Consider the following 15,597-nt stretch of genomic DNA (forward strand, 5'->3'; position numbering starts at 1 on the left):
GCTGCCCTCCGTCAGGAGCCGTGGGGCTCCGTCTGCTCCACGTGGCCTGCCTGTCCTCCGGCCCCGTTTCCTCTGAAAGCCGGTGAGAGCCTGGCAAAGAGGCCCATGTGGGACAGAGGCTAATAGGTACAGTCACCTCATGCTCAGGGCCCGGAGCAACACACGGGGCTTCTGCTCCTGCCCTCCAGTTTCTCCCGCATCTGCGACCGCGCTCCGGCCCGCAGTGGAAGCTACAGAGCTGCGACTAAAATCCGCACAAAAGCTGGCACGACCGGGACAGGGGGCCACCGGCCACGGCCAGGAACAAATCTCGCCAAAGCTGACAGGCTGTAAGTCAGAAGTCAGCCAATTACCTCCCATGAGCCAAGGATGGGTTTCTCATTTTCGGAGGTTTTGTTAACAAGTAAGACTATATAACCGAGACCACCCTCTGTGGAAGAAGTCTGCCGAGCCTGAGACATGTCACCATGTGTAGTCACCAGGGGGCCCTTCTAAAGGACAGGCCCGTCCATGCTCCATGAGCACGGTCCCCCCAGCGATGTCGCAGGCACACACCCGTCCAGGAGCAGCCCCCAGACTGCGCACTGAGCCCGAGGGGAGGCTCTGCCTGGGGAACAACACAGCGAGACCCACCTTTCCGTTGTGAACGTAAAACCGATGAAGGGCAAGTGCAGCCCAGAGAAGCCCGTGTGAGAACCCGGAGGCAGTATTTCCTGCAGAAGAACACACGACAGAGTGAAATCCGTGTTCCAACAAAGGGAAAGGAGAAGGAAAGAACGGTACTCATTGGTGAGATCAGGGGTGCGTGAGAGAGAATGGCCTTCTGGGACACAGAGGACACAGTTCCCCGCCAGGGAGCACAGCCCGGCAGACTGTGGTCCTCAGGCCTGGCTGCGCCTGCTGCACACACAACGCACTGAGAGGACAGACACGCTGCTTCAGGTGAGGATGGCGTCACAGGACACCTGCACCACATCTGCCCCCGCTCCATGTGGCCTCCAGCAGAGGCATGCAGACAGGGCACAGACACAGCCCCCGGAGGGCGCAGGGCAGAGGCTGGGGCGTCCAGGTTATCAGCAGCAACAGAGGCCAAAGGCAGAAGGGAGGCCTGGAAGCCAAGCTAGGGTATTTTAGGTAAATATATGACCTACTCTATTTTTCAGTTTCAGGATCCTCCTTTATCAAATGTGAAACCGAAGTTACAATTCATCTGGGAAATGTCAGTGTGGAAGTAGTTTCTTTGGAGTCTAGGAAAACCCTTCCCACAGTGACACTACTTTTCTCTGTGTGGTCTATAGATAAGGGCTTATTTGAGTAAGAGGAATTCTCTAGGGAGCCATCAAGAAGATCCTTCCTCTACCTGGTTGAACCCCAGTAACTCTATCCCCAAACCAGGTCACACGTACAGACTGAAGAAGGTTGGGTTCAGCCTCGGAGCAAAACTCTCGGGAGCTAAAGGTGACGACTCATGTACCAGAGGCCCGGTTGGACCAGCCACAAACTGCGCGGCCCCAGAGCCAGGACCCAATCTGGAGGACCCACAACATTGGTGGGAGGACTCAGAACACACACATGGTCACTGCTGCTCCCAAAACCCCTGCCAGACGAACACCAGTGAGCACAGGCACACCTCGGAGAAATTTCGGGTTCGGTTCCGGACCACCAGAGAGGGAGTTTCACAACAAAGTGAGTCAACTGTATTGTTCAGTTTCCCGCGCATGTGAAAGCTGCGATCACACCACCGGGTGGTCTGTTAAATGTGTGACAGTGTATCCCATCAGGATAAAGCAAACCCCTTAATTTAAAACTACTCTAGTGCTACTAAACAGTGACCGTCACCTGAGCTCTCGGCAAGTCGCAAGCCTTGATCACAGATCACCTAACAATACAGAATTGTTACAATACAGTAAGAACGAAAAGGTCTGAGACATGGCAAGAGCCAGCAGAATGTGACCCAGAGACACGAAGTGAGCAAATGTGGTCGGAATAATGGTGCCGCAGCCGTGCTGGAGGCAGGGGTGCCACGAACCTTCTGTCTGTAAAAACAGTATCTGCAAAGCACAGAAAAATGAGGTGAGCCTGTGACCCTTACATTCTCAAAGGGACATTAAGGACCAAGCTGAAGGTTGGAATAAAAGGTGCGTTTCTTGAAACAGCTACCAGATTTTTAAAAAACCAACACAGTCCAAAGATGTATCATACTGGAGAGCAACCCCGGACACACACTGCCAAGACCTGGACCCACAGGGCCGCCACGTTGGGACGAGACTGCATCGACATCGACACTTACGATGTTTCTCAGCACGTCATCATCCACGTCGAAGTTGGAAGTGTCAGAAGGACTGCTCACGTCAGGAATATAAGGGGCCTCCAGGTTCCGTATGTTCTCCCAATTCAGACCTTCAAAGAACGCGTGCTTCTTGAAGTCCTCTATCCCATTCTGGCCCAGCCGGCGCTCCCTGCTGCAGATGAGTCTCTGAATGAGGTCTTTGGCTTCTTCAGACACGTCGGTGACGTGGGATGGAAACTGAAATCGCTCCTGGGGGTGGGGGGACATGGGATGAAAACACATTCAGAAAAATCGAAGGTGTACAGATGCTACAGGAGACAAGAGAGGCAACCGCTCCAAAGCAACAGTCCTAATTCCACGGTGACTGCAAATTCCACGGTAAAATGCGAGCCACGGCTAACAAAACTGAATTCCAGAAAGGCAAACGAGAAAATCACTAGTCCTGCTTCTGCGCAGTGGATGTGGTAGCACATGCCACGTAAATGACGAGGGACTGGTTCGTCACCCATCAAAGCGGCCAAGGACGCAGACTGTGCTGCGGTGGGACAGGCCCACAGGGCTCTGCAGAGGGCGTTTTGCCAGCAGCTATGGCAGACCCCCTCCGAAAACCGTGTTCTCCGGAAACAGTCACGAAGAGAACACCCACCATGTTCGCACGGCACAATATTCTGACCCTGTAAACTGCAAATTACCTACATGCCCAAAAGGGGACTTGTTAAAAAAAAAAACAACAGGGCACACACACGCCAACAGAATGGTCTGTTTCTATGCACTGGACAGACAGATGACAAAAACACACAGACAAAACCACCCGGTTCTATGTGATGTGAGGCCGTTCATCCCAGCACCCCCCAACTCCTCGGCGCAGGACCGCCTCTGTGATCTGGAACCAGGGACGGCAGCACCACGTCCCGGGGTGGCGGTGAGGCTCAGGGGAGAGCACACAGTGAGCCGGGCCGGGCCCCACCGGGAGTGCGCGGGACCAGCAGGCTCCGTAGCACTCCTGGAGCCCAGCCCGCAGCTTCACAGCGCTTATTGCCGAGAAGGGGTGGGGTGATTCCCACCATCTACACTCTGCCCCTCTGTGTTGTCCGACGTTTTTACTAATACTAACTATGTAGTAATTTATACAAAAAGACATTTATTTCTACTTTGGGAAAAGTCTTTTTTACAAGTACGGACTGCTCTGGTCTGGAGTTAAACGGAAGACCACCCACCACTTCCGTGTGCACCTGCTCCCCGCACGAGCCGTTAGTGAGGGGCGGGGCTGAGGACAGGTCAGCGCTGGGGTCGCCCTTGGGGAGGCGGGAGGACACCAAGAGCACCATGGTGGAGCGGGGAGCGGCCTAGGGAAGGCCTCCGTGACTGTGGGGGGCAGACGCCAGGAGCATGAGGAGGAAGAGTAAGTGGTAAAGCAAATGAGAAACGGGAAGCGAGGCAGAGGGGAGGCAAGGTCGGGGTGGGAAACGCACAGCCGGGAAAGGGAACAGGAACAGGATCCAGGAGGCAGAAGGATGCCGCTGTGGGGAGGCGCGTGGCGCCGTCACATCCGCCGGTGAAGCCAGCCCCTCCCTCGACGTGCCCGGTGGCTCCTCGGCCCCTGCCATCCTGAGGCTGTGCCCGCTCCGCATGCTCCTCCTGGGCCCGGAGCCAGCGGCTCTCCTCCCCTCATGCCCACACCTCCCTTGCCAGCCGTGGGTGTGGACTCTACTGCCCACTCTCTCCGTTCCTGCCTGGCGGCCAGCGGCCTGCTCCAGCCCTGTCACCTCTTCCCCAAAGATGCTCACAGCTTCCAAGCAGCCCTCCCACCTCCGGGCCTGCACCTCAGGACTGGAACCAATGGGACATGGGAATGCTGTGTCTTACCTCGTGGTTCATGATCTTTCCATAGGTCTCCACGAGCGACTCTGCGTAGAAGGGCGTTTCTCCGTACAGCATCTCGTACATGCAGACGCCCAGCGACCACCAGTCACACTCGGGGCCGTACTTGCCCATGCCGTCCTCCATCGCCTGCAGGATCTCGGGCGAGATGTAGTCAGGAGTGCCCACGGCCACAGAGGACTGGACCTTAGGGGGGAGGGTGGTGTTGGAAGGGAAACCCCAGGGCAGCTCTCATGCCACATTCCTAACTACCTTCTCTAAAATAGGGACGACAAATAAGGAAACCATCATGAGATAAAAGTGGCCCATGATCATGATTAGAAACTGTAATTCAAAATTCAACGCACGTAACTGTTCTCCTGAGGCACTACGCCCTGGGCAGTTTCCAGAACGCACAACACTCTCACACCTGGTCTCTCTGGGCCCAAAGGCCCACCTCAGCCCCCAAATGGCACTGCAGTCCCTCAAGGGGTGGCACGTCCACAGGCTCCGTCACGGCCCAAGGTGGGGTCCTGTGGCCACGTGTGTTCAGGCCACCTAGGTTCTTGCAGAACGAATCCTAGGGTGGGGCCCAGACACGCATTTCCAGGACACTCCCAGGGATGCGAAGGCGGCTCACCCAGAGGCTACGCCAGCCTCCCAAAGGGACCATCAGGAAGGGGCGCAGGCACTACGTCAGTGCTCAGGAACTCCCGGGTGGGGAAACAGGAGGCTAAGGGCCCTATGGGGAAAGAATATTCCCTCGGCTACCGACATTAGCAGAACAGGCCTGTGACCTCTCTCCTGAAATCTCTGGCCCGAGAGGGCAGCAGTCATCACAGAGAAAGTGAGAGGAAGCCAGTCAGCTGAGAATCAGACTGGTCTCGGAGGACGCAGAGAACAGAGTCCACAAGACTGAGGGAGAAACCATCACAGAAGGCCTGACTCTCCCCTGGTTACGTCTGAAGAGAGGGCCGTGGGGTGAAGCCGCACCCCGGGTCAGACCGAATCAGCCGGGAGGGCTGTCTCTGTCACGTGACCAGATCACGGCTGGGCAGCGCGGCCGCAGCTCCGAGGCGGGCAGGGGAAGACGGGGGCATGAGGTGGCGGCACGGGATGCGCGGCCACGCGTGCAGGGGAGAAAGCTAAGTCGCGCACTAGCTCAGTCAGAGGCCGCCGTTCGGTCCGTCAGAAGACTGGATTTGAGGACAGCACCCACCTATCAACTCTTTGAGACGCAGAGAAATGAGAGACTGGCTTGTTGGAAAGAGAAAAGTCTAGCATCAAGGACCCCTGCTTCTGGATCTGCAACACCCACAGAAGAGAAAAGCCCTCACGGACGGGAAGTTAGCGGCCCAGACAGAACGAGGAGGGTAGTTACAGCGAACGTCTGTGCGCCTCAGCGTCCCGCACAGGGCGTTCTGAGAAGGGACGCAAGCACCGCCTGCCGTCCACTGCAGCCCTGACGTGACTTGAGCCGTCTAGCCACGTGCGGAAACCCCACAACCTCCGGCTGAGAAGACACATGCGTGACTTTCGTAAACACAGAAAGCAAAAAAGAGCTTTCAAACTTAAGTAGAACATTACAACTGTCTCCTTGACAGATTTATCTTTTTAATTTACATTCATAAACTTGCTTTCTTAACTGGATCTCAAATCACAATTTTAAGCCCCTTCTAATTACAAGCAAAACCCCAAGTCAAATGGAAAATCTTCAACAAAATACCTACAGTTCCATCGTCATTCATCTTCAAGCATGATCCAAAGTCAGCCAGGCGGATATGACCATTCACGTCCAAAAGGACATTGTCAGGTTTGATGTCTCTGTTAGTGAAATAAATAAACGAGTTCACCATTTCCACGCTGTGCATTTGGGAGGTCAAGCCCTTACCTTGCAGTGTATCAGTGACAATCTTGGGAGAATGTCTCCCATGCACTTTACGTGGGTATGCGGCGGTGCTCACTGGTGCAGTGTCCCCGGTCCGTCGGGTGACACGCCACTCCTGTTCCCACCACACAGCCGACAAGGTCTCCTGAGCGTCTCCTTTGTGCCAGGCGCCGTGCTCGACTCCAGGTCTATGACAGTGACAGATCCCACAGCCCCTGCCTTCACGAAGCCTCCCCCTGGCTGAGGTGGCAGGAAACGAGCCCGGGAGCACAACACGCAGGGTAAGTGCTGTGAGGAAATGCGAGGAAGTAAAAAATGCAGCCGAGGCTGGCCGGGCAGAGCCTGGATGAGAGCAGGAGGCAGGTGAAGCTCTGGGGCAGGAGCCCAGCAGACCGCGGGCGTGCAGCACACCCCACGCTGGATGTGACGGATGATGACCTGGGGGCCAAAGACCAGTGAGCAGCAGCAAGTGCACGGCAGCAAGGGAAGCCCGTGGTTGCACCCGCTGTTCTAGGTCCTGGCAAACATGGGCCCCGTAGGGACTGGGGTTCTAAAGCACAAACCCTCCCTCCTGGCAAAATAAGCGAACGACAGGCTGGCGGGCGCGCAGTGGGAGCGCAGGTGTGCCGGCACGGTGTGACGCCTCCGGGAAAGCAGACATGCACCCAGCTGCTCCCAACATCGGGGACGAGTCCCACAAAGTAAGCATAAGGAGACATTTCTTACCCACAGGAAGACCCACATAGCAAAAGAAAGCTAGCACAGCACTCCGAACTGACAACACACAGGGAGAGAAAACAAAGCCTCAACCGGTCAGGAACATACAAACTAAGAGCAGAACCAGACAAAACAGGGTAGAAATGAAGAGAGCTGATTTAACTCAGGAAGAACCAGAAGAAAAAGACAAAAATCATCTCAGAAATAGTGACTTGATTATAGGTACCCAAAGGAGAACAAATTAAAGATCTGATAAAAGGCAGTGAAGCAAGGGAGGGAAAGACCTAGAAGAACAAGAAGTGAGACGAAGCAGAGAGAAGGGTCAGAGAGAGAAGAGTTGGAGTGAAGCAGAAGACAGGCTAAGAAGACCCAGAACACAGACCGTGGGAGTCCCCAAAGAAACCGAAACAGTGAAACATAACTAATACCTGAAAACACAGAAGTAAAAAAAGGACCTGAACTGACAAACTGAGGGGCTCATCAGTGAACACTTTCCAATGTCCTGTTTTTTTGGAGCCAGAGAAGTCAATACTGAAGGTCACAGGGACTGGTGACTGTGAAGACAGCCAGAAGAGCCGTGCAGACAAAGCAAGGGGTCTTAGGCGGCGACCAGGCCGCCACAGGATCAGCCTCCATGATTAAAGCAGCAGGGCCCTGGTGCGGAGAGACAGAGACGGCGGACAGGACGGAATTTCCAAAACCAGACCAACCGCACAAGGAGTGCGGACGTGCGGAGGGTATCCTCTCAGTCCACTGGGGCAGAGAGACACGTGAATAAGTAAGCGGCTCGTGGCACGACAGGAGGGCCTCTTCAGGATAAAGTAGGAGCCCCTACCTCAACTGCCCACCCCCAACTCCTGGTCTTGGCTGTGTCTCCCCTGCGCGATCCTGCGTCTCTTCCACACGGGCAGCTCCTCGCTCGAGCTCTTCCTTTTCCGAGACGGTGTTTGCTTTCTGCATATTCCGTCTCACAAAACCGCACCGCGCTTTCATCCCTAAGCCATACGCCCTGTTCTTTCTGGGAATGTGACGTCCTCCGCCGGCAAGCCTGTGTCAACCTGAGTCTTCGTTCCCACCTCTGCAGGGATCTGGGGCCGACCTTTCAGGAGCACGGGCGCTGCGCTCCCCGGCCCCGGCCGCCCCGCCATCCCGTGCTGCGGAAGCCCCGCCGTGGGGCGGCAGGCGCTACCTATAGTCACCGCAGGCCCACGGACAGCCACAGAAGCCGGGTGCAGGGCTGGGGCACAGGGTCCAGGCCGTGCGTGTTAAAGCAAGCAGTGCCGCTGCTCGTGCTGGCAGAACACGCTTCTCTCTGGCCCCACCAGATGTGGTTTCAGGCTACTCACGCCGTGTCCTCCTCCACCGGAGGCTCGGGAGCACTGACTTCCTACAAAACCCGACTTTGCGAACTTTCTACCTAAAAACTATCTGTTTTTATCTAAAAACTTTCTGTTTTTAGACGGGGTCGTTCAAGTGCTACGTGTGAATCCTGAGTTGATGGCGCTGCTAATTACATATTTAATTCTCGTACTATGCCTGCAGGTCAGACAACAGAGTGAAGCTGCTATAGAGCCAATTAAGAAAATACGAAGAAAGCTTTCTAATTAGGGAAAATAGGGAAAAAATAAACTGTGATAAGGGGGTCAGATTAATTTCCCTGGAGATCAGTGACAGATGCAAAGACATTCACGTCTGGTGTGATTCAGGCACAGCCCGTCAGAAAGGTAAAACATAAAACTGAAGGTTGAAAACAACTACAATGAACTGTTACAAAAGCAGGCACAACGACGTTAAGGAATCCATGAAAAAGGGAAAATGCACTGCCCCAAACCCCATCGCCCTAAACGAAGTGACAGTTGTTTGGGGCAGCTCTCCCTGCTTACTCTGTGACACGGGGACCTGTGCCACCGTGCCCCGGGCAGGACATGTGGCTGGAGGCAAGCCGTCCCAAGGCCTGGCGCCTCGGTTTCCCTGCTGAGCATAAGGTGACACTCACAGCCAGACCCGAAGGGCGTTTCTCCTCACACCGGGTACCGTGGCTACCGCTGGGACGGGAGCTGCGTCTGCTGAGTCAGGCCCTAAGTGGGGCAGCAGCCAAGCAGGCGGCAACGCCAGGGGATGGTGGCAGCCCCAAGCCCCCAAACACAGCACAGTGACGCCTTCACAGTCCTAAGAGGAAGGTGACTTCCAATCGAGAACCCCGTACTGGGTCAGCCCTCAGTCATACACCTGGATGGAATTAAGATGCTGATCTCAAAAAAAAAAAAAAATCTCAGAAGCCTCCTTTTCCAGAATTTACAGAGTGTGTGCTACCAAATCGAAAGCGTGAACTGAGAAAGAGGAAGATGTGTGACTCAGGAAACAAGGGCTCCAGTCCTAGGGCGGTGGGGAGGGAGGCTGTCCGGGGGAAGAGCTCCCAGGAGGAGGCAGAGCAGGAGGCTCAGAGAGCACCAGGGCGGAGGGGAACGGGAAGGAAGAAGCAGCACCAAGAAAAGTCAGACCAAGGCACACACAGGCTTTGTAACTCGGTGGCAGTGTTAGGGGATAATTAGCGATGGCCGGCACGGAAAAGCAGACTCGTGAAAAAAACGGGGCCACTACAACCCCGGAGAAGACAGGTTATATGACAAGTGTAAATACTGTGTGTGCAAGGCTCACCTGTCGTATCTACACGGGCGCTGTGTTATGAACACCAAACAGATTTAACCAACGTTATCATTTATGGATTGCGATGGTGTGGGAGGGGGGATGGGAAGTGTGTGCCGGGGGAAGGCCGCGAGAGAGACCTCTGTAAAGGGTAAATCTCCATTTTAATAGATGTAATCTAATTCTCCCTTCTCCACAACAAAAAGAGAAGAGCAAGAGAAGCCTGTTATTTAGAAATAATGAGGTAAATACCAGAAGAAACATTAAGAAAGCGACAAGCCACCTGCGGCCAGTGGACTCAGGCAGGAAACTCAAAGACTGTTATGTGACTTTGACAAAGAAACAAACCCACTCCCGGACCAATTTGCTGTCTTAAATGGCAGGAAGAGATGGACGCAGTCCCTCGCACCAAAGAGAGCGAGCCCGGCAAAGGGCCCCCAGAGCAGCGGGAGGACACCAACCACATGGACACCAGCACCCCCGGCCAAGAGCCAGTCAAACCTTCGCCCAGGCTGCTGGGGTGTGAGCCCCTCTCCGCAGCCTCTCCTTCCTGCGTTCTGCTGCAGGCCGTGGAACAGGGAAAGCAGCGCTGACAAGCTAGGGGGTGGGCGTCCTGGGGAGGAGGGTCAGCAGGGGAGAGGGGGAGCTGCTGTCAGGTGGCCTCGGGTGACCGGGTGACTGGTGCTCCAGCATCAAGGCTGTCACAATGACGCTGGGATCCCCCGGTGCCAGGCAGTGGGGCAGCTCAAAGAGAGGGCTGCTAAGTGCATAAGCTCCCGGGGGGCCTGGAGCCTGGGGCCTGTGACACATGGAGCTCTGAGGGCCCTTTAACACATTCCACGCAGCCTCTGTAAAACCCGAGAGGTGATTACCTGTGCACGTAGTGCAGCTGATGGATGGAGTCGATGGCCAACACCATTTCACCAATGTAGAATCTTGCCATATCTTCCGGAAGCTTGTCTTCAAATTTACTGAGCAGGGTCAGCAAATCACCACCCACATAGTAGTCCATGACCAAGTACTACAAATTGGGGCGAGATGGGGGAGAAGAGGGTACAGTCAGCACCAAGCCTGACAACTGAAGGCCAACCCCCCACCGGGAAGTTCTCCGGCTCTTCAAGTCGGGACCGACAGCTTGCTCCCACGTCATCCAGGATGCCCCCGGTTTGTTGGTCCCTAACACTGCTGCACTTTCCAGTCAGGCACCTGGCAGAGAACAACTTCAACAGGTAATACATTTAACCTCTGGAGAAAGTTACTGAAGAGTCTGATGCAGGAGAAGGCACAACAGAAGCTGAAGACCCAAAGCAGAAACACGGTTCATGATCTATCAGGTTCTCCTGGGTTTGTAGAATTCTCCCGGCCCTTACATCACAGGAAGAGGACACTGGACCAGAGGAAGAAGGTGAGTTACCTAAAATCACATGAAACTAGCAGCTCTTATTAGAAAGGCGATCCCACGAACAAGCTGGAAGGCAGATATCTCTGTGTAAAGCCCCAGGAAAAATCAGACCCTTTACGGCTTATGCAGAAATTAAAGCCACGACAGAAGAGCGTCCAAGTGCCGGGTGTCCTGCAAACGGGACTGAGTGGGCCTCCCCTCTGAGCAGGGCAGCCTTCTCTCTGACAACAGCCTCTTGGCGCAGCACCCTGAACGCTCTGACGTCTGATGGGGCATCTCACAGGTCAGGGAGGCCCGGGACAGGTGAGACTGTCACAGCCAGAGTCGGGGTGGCTGAGGCTTGGGGACTGCTGGGGAAGCAGCGGGCCCCGCCCCAGAGCAATCACCTCCCTGGAAGCCAGTTTCCGTTGACGAGATGGACATGCTGGTCCAACAGTTAACTAGCCAACAGAAGGAAACGCCAGCACCCGGTTTACTGAGCCAGAGAAATGACCGCTGCAGACTGACTGGGACCCGAACAGCGGTCAGAAAGCAGCTGCTGGGCTCTGTGCTCTCAGGCTCCGGCTCGTGCCCGTCCCCGTCCCCTCTGGCAATGCCTGCAGCAGCCCCCGCTGCAGGCACGAGCACAATCCCATTCTGCGGGCACGGAAGTGAGGCCCGAGGCCCAAAGTGCCCCAGCCAGCGAGTGACGGAGCAAGGATCTGAACACAGGCAATCGGACCCAGGCCCAGAACAGCAAACACGGCCCTCGGTGCCTCGTGTGGGAGGAGAGCAGCCACCATGCTGGGGGGCTCGTGTGAGGAGGGGGACCGTCACTCAGGCCCCTGCTCTCCAAAGCACCCGTACCGACAACCCTCCCACCCGGCCTCACAAACCGCTCCCCTTGGCCTGATCTCACGGCGCTGAGGCACGGCAGGCCACCCGTCCAAGGGGGGGTCCTGGGTGATCAGGTCCCCCCTCACCTGTACCCACAACAACTCCTGTTTCATGGAAGGCCCTCGATGGCGCCCGCTGAGCTCGTGCCCTCCCTTGTTCACTCACTCATTCTCGGCCAGGAGCCCCTGGCACCCCGGAGACAACGGGCGCTGTCCACAGAGCTGCTGCGGAGGGGAGGGATAGAGACCGTACGTAAGTGTGCAGGTGGCCCCAGCACTTTCAGAGAACGCTGGGCACAGAAGAAAACGAAACCACACAGCCTGCCAGAGCACAAGGCCGCAGACGTCTGGGGCCTGCATGGCAGGCAGAAGCCGGCCTTAGCATGGGCTGGGGGTTATGTTCCAGACAAAGGGATGTGTGCAAAGAGAAGGATATGGCCAGCTGGGGGGAATGGACGACAGTGACTACGGCTGGAGTGTGAGCAGGGGGTGGGAGCAAAGCCAGGCCCCACAGGCCACAGCCGGGACCACACACCCCACTCTAAGCACCAGGGAAGCTGCTGGGAGGGCCTGGGCTAGACGCTGCAGTCGGATGCACGCTACAAGCCTTCTGCCTGCCCAGGAAGAAGAGACTAGAGGATGAGGGCCAGGAGCAGGGCAGGAGAGGGGCTGGGAGGCCGTGATGTGGTTGGTCCAGGCAAGAGGTGAGGCTGACAGGCGCTGGGGCCGGTGGGGGTGGGGCACAGAGAGGCTGGATCAGAAATCGTGGGTATCTAGAGGCAAAGCCCAGAGCACCTGTGGACAGACGCACCCTGGGAGAGGGGCAGGGAACAAACAGCCAAGCTGTGCAGACCCTAAAGAAAACATAAAGCAGCGTATCTGGCCAAATGTCAGGGCTTTCCAGGTCTGCCGGGAAACATGAAAAGAAAACAAGGATGTAGTACAGCTGGGCTAAACAGGACGGACAGGCTCTCACGAAACTACTCTAAGAAAAGTCAACCGTAAGAGCTCCTACGGTGGACAAGCAGAACCTGATTTTTGGAGTAAGAACCAGACCAATTACCTTTTCTGTCGTGTAACACAGGATTCTAAGTCAGTAAAAGGCAACGCCCTTTTAGTTACTGGTAAAACAGGTTTAATTTTTATGACAGGCTGAGTTTAGACGCCGACAGCAGAAATTATAACATGAACCGGCTCAACAGGGCAGCCAAGGAACCCACAGTCCGAGGGAGGCCTGACCCAGCCTGGCCCACCCCAGGAGGGTGCGGACTGACACTGTCCCAGTGAGCAGGAACCTGCTGGAAAGTACCACTCGGGGGCAGCACAGACAGCAGCCAGACCCCGGTCCACTGACCCAACAAGAGGACCCAGGAAGGGCGCAGAGTCCCTGCTCTCCTTCTCCCTAATTGTCCCTGGACTTCTCTTTGTGCAACTCCACACACTCCAGAAGATGGCTTCTTGGCTGGATTCCTAGCGGACTGTCCGCGGTCAAAATAAGCTCAGACTGCGACACCCCGTGCTGACCTCGGGGATGAGGCGCTGCCCCGCTTCTGCACACACAGCCCCGCGCTGCCCAGACCACTCAGAGGCTTCACCACGTCGGAAACGGGCTGGAGCCGGTCCCCTCCCAGCGGCGGCCTATGTGCAGAGGGCTCCAGGGCATCAGGACTCTGTGGTCTGTGGGGAAGGGCCCTGAACACCACTTCCTGCCACAGGCCCGGGCTGCGGTCCCTGCCCAGCCCCATCATCTGAGCGACATCTCTGGGCACATGACTTCATCCCTTCCTGCTCCTGACACCCAATTTAAAAAGTGATGACAACCCTGAATGCCTAAGCCATGGGGTCCTTGGAAAGACGTACGGAGGTGACCCACACGCCTCTGCTCAGTAAACACAATGGTCCCCTCTGTAGAAGCAAGTGTATATATTTTAAATTCTTTTAGAGACAGAGCACAAGCGTGTGAGTGAGCAGAGGGGACGGGTGGGGGAGGGGCAGAGGGAGAGGGAGGAAATCCCAAGCAGAGCCTGGCATGGGGCTCCATCTCCCGACCCTGAGATCATGACTTGAGCTGAAACCTAGAGGCGGATGTTCAACTGACTGACCCATCCAGGTGCCCCTATTTTAAATTCTGAATGAAGAGCATAATAAACCCTTTTACCTAATTCGGACCGTTCAAATCTAAGGGAGTTCTCTGATGTCTGAAAGAGACGGTTCTCCGATGAATAAGCTTGCTCTAGGGAATGGAGCACACTAGCAGAGACGCGCTCAGGGAGACAGAGGTCTCTGCCCTGGGGCTGTGCTGACCCCTGAAGGCCCCTCGGCTACCACTGGAGCCACGCGGGCCAGAGGAGCGAGGCAGAGATCAGCTTCTCCAAGGTCTGTCCTCGCCCGACACCCAGAGCTCCACATACGGACTTTGGCTTTAGACGAACCTAGAGTCCCTCTTGGAGTTCACAGCGCCTGAGACCCCGGGTTTGGTCTCCCTCCACTCTGAGCCGCTGTGTCTGTGTCCCCATGTGTTCACGACCAGGCACATGTGCGAACCACGCGGCAGACTGGTCACCCCTGGAAGTAAGCCCAGCTCAAGGCAGGGGAAACGGATGCCAAGAGCCCCCCAAGCCTGCGTCAGAAGGCCTCGGAGCGCCCGGCTCAGAGTCCTGGACCTGCCACCAAGCAGCAGAGACAGCAACATCCGCTCGGCATCCGGGGCTGAGCCCTGCAACTCGCTCTCGTCCTCACACGTAACTCCAGACACTCAAGATGGAAAACGCTGGACATCCCCAGCTTATTTAAATGGAACAGCGCCAGTGACCAAACTAATCAGGTTAGCTAATGATCAGGAAAACAAAGTACACAAGCTCACTAGTCTATTTTAAAAAATGCCACCTGATTACCACATTACAACAAACCCGAGTCTTCTCGGGTCAAACATGCGGTGAAACAGCGTCAATTCCACACTGTGTGACCCCTTTTTCAGTCCCAGCACGAAGGAATCCACAAGATGCAGCCACACGCCATCTGAGCGCCTCGGCCCCGGGACCCACACGTACCAGGTAATTCTCGTCCTGGAAGGCATAGTGCAGCGTCGTGATCCACTGGCAGTCCCCGTTCACCAGCACGTCCCGTTCTTCTCGGAAACAGGCCGTCTGTAAGGAATCGGGGACAGTTGGTCTATGTGCATCTGAGCAGCACAGTCCCCAGCAGAGGAGACCCTGCCGTGGCCCGGCTCTGGAGACGGTGCGGGACGCCGGGCTCCCCCGCCCTCACCTGGAAACTCCCCGAGGCAGCTCCCACCCACTCCTCAGTCTTTCTGCAGCCCCACGGGCCGAGAGCCCAAACGGCTCCAGGTTCTTCCCTGCTCCTGCCCACACGGGCACTGAGGACGGCTGAGAACTCCTTCCTCACAATGGGCCTATGCCCTCCCTTCCTCCCATGGGCCCAATGCTTCAGCCAGTACGGGACAGTCCACTGGGCTCGAGGGTGGACGCTGGCCCGTCCCACACAGCAATGCCTGACCTCTCCTGACCAGGCCAGCTTCGCCTTGATGGCCTACGGTGCGGCCACCCCGTGTGTGACCCTTTCTGTCACAGACCGCACGGATGGCAGGAAAGGGCACACACCTGTTTCCGGACCTGAGCCGTGCAAGGGGTTTCACTTCTAGCACGCTGGTGCACACGACTGTCACAGGACGCTCTGAGCACGGAACATTTCAACTCCTCATATTTGAACTTGCAAAGCTTCACAAAAATGAGAGTGGCACCAACAGGGGCCCTGCTCTGGCAGGCACTGGGGAATTCTACCTGTTCTCTCCGGAGACTCACAGTAGCCTGGAGAACTTTCCTCCTACAAGTTTGCTGCTCTAAACTTGTTTTCTACAGTTTTCCTATCAAGAAGAAATGACTGAAGTAGATGTGCCTCA

General features: G+C 56.0%; 1 protein-coding gene across 3 annotated transcripts in view; it reads right to left on the minus strand.

The window, feature by feature from the left end:
- Positions 1–15,597, minus strand: part of LOC111148533 (CDC42 binding protein kinase beta) — a 99,875-nt gene that overhangs the window by 35,202 nt on the left and 49,076 nt on the right. For all 3 annotated transcript variants that reach the window (XM_022505167.1, XM_022505165.1, XM_022505164.1), the window contains exons 4-9: positions 14,729–14,824; positions 10,274–10,422; positions 5,881–5,974; positions 4,157–4,357; positions 2,291–2,539; positions 634–713 (exon numbers count right to left, since the gene is read on the minus strand). In XM_022505167.1, the coding sequence (XP_022360875.1) occupies positions 634–713; positions 2,291–2,539; positions 4,157–4,357; positions 5,881–5,974; positions 10,274–10,422; positions 14,729–14,824 (869 nt within the window). The remainder of the gene's footprint in view (positions 1–633; positions 714–2,290; positions 2,540–4,156; positions 4,358–5,880; positions 5,975–10,273; positions 10,423–14,728; positions 14,825–15,597) is intronic.

The sequence above is a fragment of the Enhydra lutris genome, unplaced genomic scaffold (genome assembly GCF_002288905.1).
Source record: "Enhydra lutris kenyoni isolate GAN:26980312 unplaced genomic scaffold, ASM228890v2 scaffoldscaffold20, whole genome shotgun sequence".
NCBI classification, from domain to species: domain Eukaryota; kingdom Metazoa; phylum Chordata; class Mammalia; order Carnivora; family Mustelidae; genus Enhydra; species Enhydra lutris.